Source organism: Streptopelia decaocto, assembly GCF_964273445.1.
Source record: "Streptopelia decaocto genome assembly, chromosome: 25".
In the NCBI taxonomy this organism is placed as follows: domain Eukaryota; kingdom Metazoa; phylum Chordata; class Aves; order Columbiformes; family Columbidae; genus Streptopelia; species Streptopelia decaocto.
In genome coordinates, this window is record NC_138680.1 from 987,821 (window position 1) to 1,001,385 (window position 13,565).

The 13,565-nt window shown below is 45.7% G+C and overlaps 1 protein-coding gene across 3 annotated transcripts in view; it reads left to right on the plus strand.

Moving 5' to 3' along the window:
• AAK1 (AP2 associated kinase 1) overlaps positions 1-13,565 on the plus strand; it is a 72,833-nt gene that overhangs the window by 39,852 nt on the left and 19,416 nt on the right. For 2 of the 3 annotated variants that reach the window (XM_082072531.1, XM_082072529.1), the window contains exons 14-17: positions 2,651-2,880; positions 4,024-4,181; positions 4,563-4,679; positions 6,987-7,082. In XM_082072531.1, the coding sequence (XP_081928657.1) occupies positions 2,651-2,880; positions 4,024-4,181; positions 4,563-4,679; positions 6,987-7,082 (601 nt within the window). The remainder of the gene's footprint in view (positions 1-2,650; positions 2,881-4,023; positions 4,182-4,562; positions 4,680-6,986; positions 7,083-13,565) is intronic. The other variant, XM_082072530.1, reaches the window with a different exon arrangement.

Here is a 13,565-nt window from a genome sequence, read left to right on the forward strand (position 1 = left end):
GAATCTCCCTCCTTTAGATTAAAACCATCACCCCTTGTCCTGTTGTAACTTTTACGTTAATTTTCAGCACTAAGTGGGTTGTTAGCGTAGGTGACAAGCTTGGAGCTGTTGTGTTCCTAGTCTTTTGTTTTGCTGAATAACCTGGGACAAGTCAGTTTATTGAAACTGGTGGGAGATTTTTCAGTACGTGCAGACAGGTTTTCGGTGAGGCCCATTATTACCCTGTTCCTTTTAGAGGAGAAATGCCTGAAATGTGGTATTGAAGTGTAGTTCTAAAGAGCTTTGCTGTGATTCGCTGCCATAAAACCAGTCCTAATTTTATTAAATCAGCTTGATTGAAAATTAGCCTTATTGCCCTGGAAGGCTGATCAGAGTGGACACATCTGGACACTTTTCCTGTCCTGCAGCAGTCGGGCAAAAGCAGTGGCTGGCTCATTTAAAAACCAGTAGTGAGATACGGTCTCTGCAGAGACAGAAGACACCAAGCCAGGACCCATCAAAACCTTTTCACATTGTGAGATTTCAGCTTAATAAGCTCTGCGTTCATTTCTGTGGAGATTTCAGCACTGCCCTTTTGTTTCTCAGCACCACATGTACCGTTCCGCAGTGACCTACATAGCAAGATGTGAGGTGGGTGCATCAGAAGCAGTCAGGTCAGCTAGCCATCCGTTTATCTTGCCGCACTGGGGTTGTAACTCTTTTCTCATTGCCCTCTGTTGCGTTAAGATAATTAATTTAGCAGACGTTAAGCCCCGTGCAGGGCGGCTGGGTCAAATAACCTCAAGTCAGCACTAGAAGTCTGATCATGCTCGACGGCCATTCTGGCTCACAGATTCACTAATAGCACAATATATACTGTAGGTCTTGGCACATCAACATTGAATTTGCACAATTAGGTTAATGAATAGTGCGGGCCAGTCGTGGCCACTGAATCCTCATGCCGCACAGATTCACGAATAGCGCAATATATACTGTAGGTCTGGGTGCAATCGATGAGAAGTTCTCATGACCAGATCCACAAATAATGAGGTTTATTAAAGCAACAGGTGCAGGTTGAGATGCTGTTGATAAATACACTGTCTGCAAAACCACACTTGAGTTGCAAATATACACTTTAGTTGAAATAAGATGTTAATTGCAAGAAATAAGTATTGGTACCATTTATCTATTTATCTATTTATCTATTTATCTATTTATCTATTTATCTATTTATCTATTTATCTATTTATCTATTTATCTATTTATCTATTTATCTATTTATCTATTTATCTATTTATCTATTTATCTATTTATCTATTTATCTATTCTAAGAGGACTACATAGTGCTGTTAATGTGATTCGAAAATACAAGCTTGAAGTCTAAGCTTGATATAACTAAGTGCACAAATCTTACCCAAGAGCGTCCTCCTGAGGGCGGGGAAGATAAGCTCAGCCTATGTGATCCCAGGCTCAGCCTGTCGGATGGTCCCACAAGTCCTGTTATGCTGTTCCCTTGACTCCTCAGTGATGGTGTCTTCCCCCACCCTTCCTCTATCGTTAGGGTATTTTATATGGTTTTCTAGGTTTAGGTGGAGCTTGAGCAGCTCTAGTCGTACATGCCTTTGTTATGGATTGGTTTAGAAATTCTCGCTTCCATTTTTGAGGTGAAAACCTTGCTACGTGTGCTTGAAGTGGGTATCCTTTGAGATGGAGGTGTGATTTGGTATTATAATGAGGAAAGTTCATCCATCAGACCAATTTCTGGCTCAGTAACTAGCATTTTGGATGGAAATGAATGGTTATCCTTTCCAATTGACAGCAGCTGTACCTTATCTTCAAAACTGACAGCAGCTCTACCATCTGGTTATAGCACCTGTGCCTTGTTACAACAGGCCTGGCCATGGTACCTTCATATCACTCTGCCCCCTTATCTTTTCATTGATACTGTACTTCTTCGCCACCAATTAAGGATGCTGGCCAGGGATGTGGGGTGAAATGACAGAGAGCAGATTTCTTCCCCTCTGCGCAGCTGCCGTATAAGCTGAAGATGCAGATATAGCTTTATTCTTAATAAGTGTATCCTTGATATTTAGTTTCAATAATTTGCCCTCTCTGTAATTATTGCACACCCTCTTAGGTCATTCCAAGTCTTTTGTCCATCTCCCTTGGTTGGGGTGGGGAACAGGGAGCCAGTGCCTGGGTGGTGGAGGTGACATGAGCATCTGCTTTAAATACAACCGGGATGTTTCACTGACAGATTTTGAAAAATCACATAATAAAAGCGATGCTGTTGTTTATCGCTACAAAACAGTATTTCAAGTAGTTATGGGCTTGTAAGGTTAACACAAGACTAGGGAAATGGAAAAATAAGATCAGCTTGAGGAAACCTTTTGAAGTTTCCAAAGAGTGTGTAGCTGGGCTATCTTGGCTTTCACCTAAACCAAACATGCCTGGTTTTCTCTTCCAGATTTTAATGGCAAATGTTACTTTGTTTGCCTGAGAGAAACCTAAGAAAGCTTCTTGCTTGTCCTAATCCTGACATTTCACCATTTGGTTGTTGTTTCCCCCTCAAATGATCCCCAGTCCATGACTTGAAGGGCAGGTCCTCCAACATACAGCCATTTTCTCGTCACGAACAAATGCTTACAAACCATTGTACTTTCTCTCCTAGATGCAGACGCAAATGAGACAACAGCAACAACCTCAAACCACCCCCCCGGCAGCTGTGCCGGGGCAGAAACTGGGCTCTCTCACCCCCCCGTCCTCCCCTAAGACGCAGCGTGCCGGACACAGGAGGATTCTGAGCGACGTGACCCACAGTGCGGTTTTCGGGGTTCCAGCCAGCAAGTCCACGCAGCTCCTGCAGGCGGCTGCTGCTGAAGCCAGTCTCAACAAGTCCAAGTAGGTGGCAGCTCGCTTGGTGTCAAAGGGGATGGAGGGAGGGAGTAGATGAGGCTCTCAGAGATCTAGTGTCAGGAGGATGGAGCCAGGCTCTTCTTGGTGACAACCAGTGATAGGACAAGGGACAGTGGGTATAAACTGGAACATAGGAGGTTATATTTAAATATGAGAAGAAACTTGTTCCCAGTTAGGGTGGCAGAGCCTGGCCCAGGCTGCCCAGGGGGTTGTGGAGTCTCCTTCTGTGCAGACATTCCAACCCGCCTGGACACCTTCCTGTGTAACCTCATCTGGGTGTTCCTGCTCCATGGGGGGATTGCACTGGATGAGCTTGCCAGGTCCCTTCCAATCCCTGACATTCTGGGATTCCGTGATCTCACAGTGAAGCGCTGGGCTGAAGGCAGGCAGCAAACTGAGGTCTAAGTGAGTCTTTCCCTTCCCCAAAACCGCAGTTTAGGGCTTGGCAGCAAGTTTTGAAACACTTCCCCGAGGGCAGAAGTGCTCCTGAGAGCTGCTCTGCTCCCCAAAAGCTGAGCCTTTGTCCTTTCGGCTGGTGCACCCGGCACACTGGCTGCTCCGCGGTGGCACTTCCCAGCAGCACTTACTGGGTCACTCTGACAGTGTCTGCAAGCGGGAAACCTCCACATGGGCATTGCAGAAAATAGTTTCAAAAAACAAGAGAATTAAATGAAACAGTATTCCCTGAAAATAAACCATTTCAGAACAAATATGAAGCCTTGGTGCTTATTTTATAAATGTTCTTTAAGTGTCCATGATGGTTTGCTGCTACCCTTATCTACAGTCATGCTGAAAAAAGCTATAGCTAAATGGAAAGTTAAATGTATTCACAAGGTGTTAATGTCTACAGCTTATTATTTGCGGTCTCTCAGAGAAAGCAAAAGTAACTACAAATAGCGCTGTGCTTGTGACGCTTGTTTCAATCCCTGACACTGGGGTCCTCAACCAGATGATGAGTAGATGAGGCTGACTGGTCCCAGCTTTCTGGGCACGTCAGTACAATTTCTGCCATGTGTTCTTAAATAGGAAATAATTCTAATGCAGGAGCTTGGACCAGCTCATAGTGCTGGCCAGGGGATGTCGATGGGTTATTAACGACTGTTTTTTGGTTGGGATGATCACATCCAGATCTGCTTCCACCACACCCTCGGGTTCCCCAAGGACCTCACAGCAGAACGTCTATAACCCGCCCGATGTCTCCACGTGGAATCCGTTTGATGATGATAACTTCTCCAAACTCACAGCTGAGGAGCTGCTGAACAAGGACTTTGCAAAGCTGGGTGACGGTAGGTTCATGGAGGTGGTTTAATACCAGCCTGCTCCCAAAATGGAAGGTGGTGTGGAATGAAGATGCTTTTGGTCAGATGCTCCCGTATTATGAGGATCATCTGTGCCCGTCAGAGCTAAATCTGTCCCATCTCCCTTCTGTCCCTGGCCTCCTTGGGCAATTGCAATTGAAGGAGCATGATTCTCAAAGGGAGAGGCACTAACTGCTTGATCAGTTGGTTGTAGAAGCTACAGTTGAAACTCTGCTTCATCTACAAGTGATGATTTGCAGGAAGTGATTATTTACATTTTGTGTACTGAAATAGTGTCCTAAAAATCTAGCTAAGTAAGCAGCCTTCAGAATGGAAGTTTTCCCCCTAAATCTGTGTCTGGTGTTGCAGGGAAGGCTCCAGAAAAGATGGGCAGTTCCACAGAGAACTTGATTCCAGGTTTCCAGCCGGCTCCATCCGCAACCCAGGCAGATGCGTTTGGTGGCTCTTCCTTCACTGCTGGATCAGGTGAGTTTGTGAACACGTCCTACAGGGCAACGCCCCGCACAGCACTGCGGGAAAACGGCAGCTCTTTGTCATAGCCCCTTTAAAAGGAAGGTAAAACTGATCTAAATTAAGCTGGCCCTTGGCACTGAGAGCTTGTCGAGGGTTAAGATTGCGGGGTGACAATAAAACCCTGGCAGATGTATTGTTAACCTCCTCTCCCCCCCCCCCTTCCCCCGTTTTCTCCCTCCCTCTCCCTGCTTCCCACTAAGGTCAGGCGATCGGGAGGGAAAGAAGAACAGAGGGAAGAGAGTTGGAAAAAATTAAAGATGTTTTACTAATGCTACTAATAAGAATAGAGAAAATAATACAAAATATACAAAACCAATCTTGAAAGTCTCAGCAACTGCAGAGTCGGCACCCGAAGTCCTAGATTAGACTCTGCAGCCAACCGGAGCTGCATTCAGTCTCTCACTGGCCTCAGTTCTCAGGGATGAGTAGCAAGATCCTCTCCTAATGTCAGCCATAAGGAAAAAGGGACAAGATCCTCGTGATCTCCCACTTTTATATGAAGTATTCACGTGAATGGAATGTTATACACAGTTGGTCAGTTTCTTGGTCACTTGTTTCTCGTCGCCCCTCTTGCGAGATGTCCATCCATGCTTATCATTAAGTTTGCATTCCATTGCTAGGTTTACCAAAACATGTGTCTGGTTCTCCAGGAAAATGCAGTTAATATGAAGGCTTTAGCTGACAGGCAAAATTCACTGAAAGAGAAACTTGTTTTTAACAAAACCAGGACAGAGCTGTAGGGTAGAGCTGGCACTTCAGTAAAGAAGGGAAAGCAAGAACAGCACGTGTATGTGAACATCACATTTGGGCAGCAGAGATGGGGACGCTGCCTATAGGTGAGGGAAAATCTAAGTGAACCCTTTAAGTTCACAAGAAAGCTTCTTAACATGTTGAAGTTCTGTGCAAGTTGTAATTAGGAGTAAAATATGTAGCGTGCAATGAGGGAACTGGACTTGGAGACATTGGTGGGAATGCTGGCGGATGTTCCTTGCCTGCAGTAGTTGGGCTGTATGGAGAAGGAGAGGAGCAGAATGTCTGTGCTGCAGAGTGAGGAGAACAGGAGAGAACAGGGCAAATCTGCAGAGGAGAACACAGTCTCCTAACTGACACATTAAATGCAAAGGCAAGAAGCTTTGCCCTGGCTGTGCTATCTTGCTCCAGAGCCTGATCTAAGGAGCTTTTCTGCAGAGGCCTCTGCGTGTGTGACCTTCTCTGGGTACTGAGGTTTTGCCTCGAGCAGCCCCTGCGGTGCCAAAAAATTTCTCTGGGTGCTACTGATTGTTTCTAGTTCTTCAGCATCAGTTCTCACTGAAGTCAGCAAAGAAGTGTTAGAAGCACAGTATTCCAAGCGCAGTATTAGAAAACTGTTTCCAGGAGCCTATTGCAAGTGATCTGCTCCCCCGTTTTGTGTGACTGTTGTGCTGGTGACAAACGCAATGGTGACGCTTCCTTGTGGAAGTGTCCCAGGCCCTGGTGAGAGGAGTCCTGGGAAGAGATTGCAGAATCCTCTGTGAGGCAAGAAGTGACCAGTCTGCTTATGCTTATTTCTATTTATAAAAAAAGATTTAGAGGAGCTGATTACTGACTGTGGTATTGTTGACTCTCACCTGAGAACTCAGGAGTTGAAGCCCGAGGCGCAGAACTGCTCTAGGGAGCTGCTGCTGAGCTTGTCCACCTATTCAGTGCTATAAGCAGTTGATGATGTTCCATCAGCCTTCGTGCAGTGATGTTGAGCTCCAGGTTCAGCCATAACTTTACCTTCTGTGAAGCCTGAGGAGCATCTGCGTGTTCTGGGCTCTCTGGACGCTGAGGCGTTTGGTTCTTTTAGCAGTTGTCTGTAAAATGTGCCTCTTGCTTTGGCAGAGGAAGGTACTGGCCCTTCTAGGCCTTTTCTTTATCCTTCCTCATGGATAGGAGCCTGTCAGATGCGCGATGCTGGATCTTTTCTTTGGGACAAAGTACCAACCTTTGGCGTGTCCTTTAAGACCCTTCACCTTTTGTGCTGCTGTAAAGTGCGATAATAGTACTTCCCTTTCAAGGAGTGTTTTGAGATCTGTGGGTTAAATTGTGTTGGAGAGCTATGTGGTAATAGTTGGGTTTTTCTCTCTTTTTTAACAGAAACTTGTTCTGAGTGCGCATGTTTGTTGCTGCCAGGTCCTAACTTGGGCTCTAATACTGAGCCGTGCCTGTGCTGAGATTTTGCTTGACGCTTTCTGCTTTTCTCTCCTTCACTCTGCCTTTTCTCTTCCTGCTTACCAGCTGAAAAAACGAAAACCATTCTGAGTTTGGACGCTAGCCCTCCTCTTCTGACTGTGCCCGACCCGTTCATTCCTCTCCCGTTGTCCGACACACCAGGTAACTGCAACTGAGTTTATGGAGGGGAAAGATTTGTCATGTGCTTTGTACTCTGAGTCTTGCAGCTCTGTTTCTAGGCCCAGGTGAAATCCTGGGCAGTGTAGTTGCTTTTTTGCTGGGGAGGATCCGGATGGTGGTGGGAGCGGTGCCGAGCACAAGAACCCTCCATTTTCATGGCAGACCCCGGGGTTATCGCATTGTTTCTAATGCCAGCGGTGTTGGTGTCTTTAATGGTTCAATATTCAAAGCCAAAAATAGTCAGTAATTATCTGTTCTGACCTGAGCCATTTTCAAATTGGTCCCCGACTTTGTAATTGTAGTTTTTATTATTGTTAGTCTTTCTTTCCTGTAGCAGTCGGTGTTTCTTTGGCTTCCAAATGCATGCGTGTGAAGCACAAGCGGACACGTAACCTTTCCTCATTTGGCAGAATTTTCTCGAGCAGTTGGTCGCTATTTCCATTGACTTTGCAATATTACCCAAGTCTTTCCTGTGTGCACATTTCTGACTGTAGCAGCCAACACTTTTTAGCACAAGATTATATAAGTGCTTAGGAGCTTATTTGCGAATCGGTGGGATTTGGAATATGGCAATGTTTTAATATTGGAGTTTCTCTAAGCTCTCTGAATGTGACAGGTCCCTTTTTGTCAGCTGGCCCCAGAGGACAAGCGCTTGTTTGAGCTCCGATCCTTGTCCTCCGCTCCAGCTCTGGATTGCTGGTGGTTTGACAGTGGAGGACCCAGCCTTCAAAATGTTGTGCTTTTAAAGGTGGCATCTCGCCATGGAAAGTTAAGCAATTCAGGGAAAAAAGAAACCATATTTTTTTCCGTAACTGTGTGGAACTTTCTTCCTTCTGGTTGATGCTTAAGAGAGCATGAGAAATGTGTTTTGATTCAAAAGGGATTTTTCTCCTAAATGCTGTAGTTTGGGACAAGAAGCTGAAGGTCCAGGCTGTGTCCCCCATGCGAGCGCTTGCCAGGACCCGACCTGCCCGGCGATAATGGGAGAAGAACCCACAGCAGGCAGGTGACTGGAAATGTTGGTTTTCCTGGCATGGAGTCTGTCAACCCAGACGACTGTTTAATTCTCTGCCAGCGTGCTCAGCACATACGGTTGCACACCAAGATGGTTGTTTTCCTCCTTGCCTGGTGCATTTTGATACAGCATGAAGCAGCAGTCGCATCCTGATCTGCGGGAGATCCAAAATTCTCTATAGTGCAGAAACCACTGCGGAGAAATTGCCTTTCAACCTGCCCTTGGGTACGAACAACCGGAGCAGCAGTTGTCTGTGGTTTTTGTGGTGCCAGGTCGCTCATCTCACCAATCTGGCCCTGTCGGTTGTGGATCTTTGCAGGCAGGTGCTAAAGCTCCTTCGGCTGATCCTGTTCCTGGTGCGTTCAGTGGGGCGAGATCTGGCTTTAGTGGCTTCTGACGAGCAAAGATAGCTCTGATTTTATTGTATTTTATTTTTTGATAACATCAAGTTTGAGGCCAGAAGCTCATGGATGTTTTCAATGGGCAGAGCTACAGACGTATCCTTAGCTTTGAAAACAGAGGGGTTGTTTGTGCTTGTAAATTCAACAGAAAAGATCAAAATCCTGGATTATTTGGACTCAAGTTTTCAGTCTGTGTGTCTCTCAAGCAGAACAGAGTTGTCTTTGTTCTGTGTGTGTGTTACCGGTGCAGGACCGTCCCACAGCAAGCGGGGAGGGCTGGGATGCGACGACGTGATTTCAGGTGTGGCTCTTGGTCAGCAGGGCTGGGATTGATTCAGGCTCTTTGTAGATCAGCATCCCCAGCTGCACATCTCCAAGCTGCCTTAGTTTTGAGCAGCAGCAGCTGAATTTCTTTGAATGCTTACTAAATGTTTGCTTTCTGGAATGTTTTTATTTCTGAGAAGACCTTGATAGCAAATCTCATTGCTTTGAAACTGTTTTCTGTCTTTGTATAGACCGGCAGCATGCATAGCCCTTTGAGACACAAAAACATCAGCCTTTCCCCCTCGGTTACAAGCGTGGTGTTGTTCAGGAAGGCTTTCAGTGTCAGTGAGGCTTTTATTTGGGATTTCCCGTTTGTCATACAGAGCGGGTTTTGTTGCCTCCCTGCGCTCTCACCCTGAGGCTCCGACTCAGAGCTCTGCTGCTTATTTCTGCTTAAGCCACAAACTCTTTCCTTGTGCTGGCACTGAGTGCAGGTGACATCGCTGAGTGTTGGCCAGGGCCATCCTTAGGGTGCTCAGGGGGACAGATGAGCTTTTCTATCACAGATTCCCGAGAAACAAATCAATGATGTTGAACACATGACAAATGGCCGTGGGGTGAATCCCCAGCCAGCCAGAATATGTTCAGGTGAAGGTTTGTGCTGCTGTGAGGCTACAACAACCCATGTGGCTTTAGGCACGACTCATTCCTGGGTTTAGCGAGGTTGTGTGGGGTCGGTTCAATGTGTCCAGCAAAGACAAAGCTTGGGCCGCGGTTCGGCACCGTCCGGTGTGCAGCTGGAGACGCGCAGGATCCCGGAGGTCGGTTTGCATTTGTTGCTGCTAAGAAGCTTCTCAGTAAGTGCTTCTAGAGAAGAGAGTCGCAAGGGAGTAGTTTAGGGTTCTGCTCACTGCAGAACGGCGTTTGGAGTTCTCAAAGAGAAGTATGACTTGAGAGGGCGGTGGCGGGTTCACTCTTATTTACTGCATGGGGGAAATACGCCAAGACAAGCTGTGACCTCTCCAGGAGCCGGGACCCGTTCGTGGAGCAAACTTTGAGGCGTCTTTGCTCCAGAGTCTGTATCTTGGAGCTCCAGAGGTGAACTTGGAGGCAAGTCCTGTATCCGCGGAGCAAACTTGCAGGATTCTTCTCTCCCTGGTAACTGTTCACTCCGGAGTCTGTGTTTAGGCAAACTGTCAGGTGAGGCCTGATAACCGTGTGCAGAGCAGCCTTTCAGGAGACAAAAGTAATTTTAATGACGTAGAGGAAGAGGAGGGCTGGCTTGAGCTGGTACCTGCGCAGAGATCCAACCTGAGCGTAGAAAACAACACGTTTTATATCTCTACAGACCACTCACACCAGGATTCAGGCCAATTTCACTTTGGAGTCTTCTTGCTTCTCTTCGGATCCTGTTCACCGATCTCACATGTGCCTTTGTTTTGTTCAGCTGTAGACACTGATTATAGCCTTGTAGGTGCTGTTTTGTCTGAATAAATCCTTTCCTTCTCAGAAAAGAGCCAAACAGGCCTTATCTTGCCAGCGTTCAGTGTAGTTTGTAGTTGCTTTTGATAAATACAAGCACAACTTTACAACTTCAGATTTCAGCAAATCCAGCTTAGCAAGTAACATGAAGCAGAGAGTATATTAAAAATCACACAGCTTTGTACTTCTAGATGATTCGTTATATCCAATATGCATTTACTTCAGCTAAATTATTAACATGGAACTTAATTTGGGCTCATCCACTGACCTGTGAGTAGTAAAACCATCACCATACAGCTGGTTATTTAGCAGGGAATGCTCAAAGTTGGCTCACCCAGGTTGTTAATACTACAAAGAGGTAACGTAGCACCCTACAAAAGGCAGAAATACCAGCTCTGGGCAGTAATCAAGTGGAAATAGAGTGGTTTTCAGTATAGTCCTTCTCCAATGCATAATGACTGCAGTTCTTAATGGAATTGTAACTAGTAAGAGGAGCTGGCAAGAGATACGTAGAAATATAGCAAAACATCTGTTAAATAAGGGGGAATTAAATATTCATGCTGAAAACATTTTTCCTTGTGCATGTGTAGGAAAGCAAGCCGAGTTTTTCTTAATAAGCTTATTGCAGGCTTCACTGCTGATTAATCATCATGGAGTACTTGATCAGAATGGTAATTTTTCTGCTACGTGTGGCTACTTAACGTAGCAATTTAGCTCCTACGAGCATGGGGGGCTCAATTTTGCGCAGGATATTCTAGAGACCTAAAAATAACCGAGTTATGAAGCTTCAAAGCGGGTATTTCCCACTGTTACTCTGACTAGTCCCAAGCCTGGGGTTTTTACACCCGCTTTGCAGGTGCCACATTGGGATGAAGTGATTGCAGATGTGCACAAACACCTATTGATATGTGCTAACGGTTTGAGTTCGTCTTGAGCTGGGAAAATCCACAAGGGGAATTACACATCCACTAATTGCTGCGTTATTAACTGAGAGTACAATATGGTGTTTTGATGATTTGGAGCAAGAAAGTAAATGGAGCACTGCAGTCCCAACTAAATGAATGGAAATAGCATCTAGTGGTGTTTCTATCTGGTTTGAGTTTCATCCGAAGGGGTATTAGTTGAGATTTTGAAAATTCAACTACAATTGTTTGATTCTGATCTGTTAAGATGACACTAAATATCCTGCTCTGTTTGCAGGGTCATATGCGTGTGTATTTCAACTATGCCAATTGCTACATTCTTTGTGCTACATAAGGTCCAAGTCCTCCGTCGCTAAATGATGCGCAGGGACTCCCTTAGTCCCCACACTCGATGAATCCATAGGCAGAAATCTCCCCACCGTGCTGTTTGCCCTCCCGCTCGCAGCGCGGTTTACCGCCTGGATTTTTACAACCTTGTCTTTCTTTCTCAGTTGCCATCGGAAGAAAAGAACTCTGCTGTGTGCTCTGTTGAATTCTCTTTCTTTTTGCTATTCCTCCGCAGTACCCGAGTGAGTAACGTTCTTTGTGTGCGGTGCCTGGCTGGGGGACTTCGGCAGCTTTGAGATGTTGCATCTTGATCGCTCCGTGTGTTTCCAGCTATGACAGATTTTTACCCTCCGTTCCTTTAACTTGCAAGTTTCTCAGGGATTTTTATTCTAATAGCCTGCTCTAACTAAAAACCCATTTGCCTCATCTCTTGGTTTATATTTATTTTTCATAACTCTAGTCCTTGTTAAATGCTTTCTGCGTATACTCGGTCGATTAATGGGTATATCCCCAGGTATAAATGCAGCATGCCAGCCTATAGTCTTCGGCAGTGATGCAAAGTCTGTGCAAATTGACTAATAGTAAATCTCAAAAATCAGATTTGTGCATGTGTTGGAAAAGAAGGGATTTGAAGCAAAGGTCAAAATGTTCTCTCTGCGTTGGCCAAATCTGTGCTCCTCAACCTGCATATGGGGTTTGGACTTGCTTTCTTGTCCCATGATAGAAACCCGTACTTAATTCTGGGGGGTTAAGTGGCATTTCGTCCTCCTTGTGTTGGCGCAAAGTGGACAAAGGCTCTTGCTGTCGTTCCCAAGGGAGCGATTTGGTTTTCCAGTGCGACGCTGCTGCCATCTGCCATTGGGGAAGCTCCGAGAGCTCTCGGCTCTTGCCTCCCCTTCTCTGCAACGTGTTTCTCTGATAGGAAACAACCTGTAGTTTCTTACTGTAACTGGGAGCTTAGGAAGAACGTGAAACGTTTTTCTAAAGGTGGCAGCGTGTGGCTGGACTTTAGCTCTGGAGAGGGTTGACAGGGCACTTTTTCAATCCCCCCTGCCCGCTTTTAAGCTTAGACACCTTCTCTAGACAGGCTAAATCTCGTGTGCTCAGCCTGCATCCTTCCCAGCTGGTGCGAAGCCACAGCAAACTCGCTGCCATCCTGTTGGGACTGAAAATGGGTGAAGCAGAGACCTCGACGGCAAATGAAATATGGATGATCGGATCAGTCCTGAACCTGAATGAAGCTGAGCGGAGCTGGGAAGCATCGGGCAGGTTTTTGGGAGCCGTCTGGGGGAGAAGAGGCAGCCTTGTGTTTGAGTGGTTAGTGATTAAAGCACAGCTTCCCAGTGGAGTTTGGTAACAGCCCTTCCTGAGAGCACTTCAGGAGCTGTAAGATATCTTATATCTTTGTATTGGGTCACATTTTCTTAACCTTGGTTATCCTCGCACTTGTTGGTATCTCTACATGTGCATAATCTGGATACATCTATTGGATCTGAGGCAGAAGGAGCTCTGATACTACAAAATCCTAATTTAACCACACAGTGATTGATACGGAACGTGTCCTGTTCTGTCACGCTCCAGTCTGAGCTCTATACGTGTGCAAAATCAGTTGCAACAGGCCCTGAAACTGCAGCACTTGTTTCTATTATTTCTCATTCTGTTGCTGTGTAACTGATTTTCTTTGACACTGTGACCCCTTCTGAAGCGCAGCCTGGAGAGTCGCAGGAAACTGGTGCTGTGGTGGCAAAACCTCTTGTTTTCCTCCAGTAGAAGCATTTTGAGCGGACAGCAGAAGGGAAAAGGTGCTCAGAGAAGCCCGTACCCTTCCTCTTGAAACAAAGATATCACAAATAAACCTAAGAGCAGAATGAATTATACTGTTCAGCAGCATTCTTTATTTTCTCAGCGCTGCAGATCATCCTCCATAAGTGCTCTCACAACCTAATCCTAAGGTTAGTATGAAGTTAGTTGTAATTGATCAGTTTCTTACTTACAATACATCTATTAATTACTAGTCAAATATACGCTCAGCACTTTGCTTCTAAACAATGTG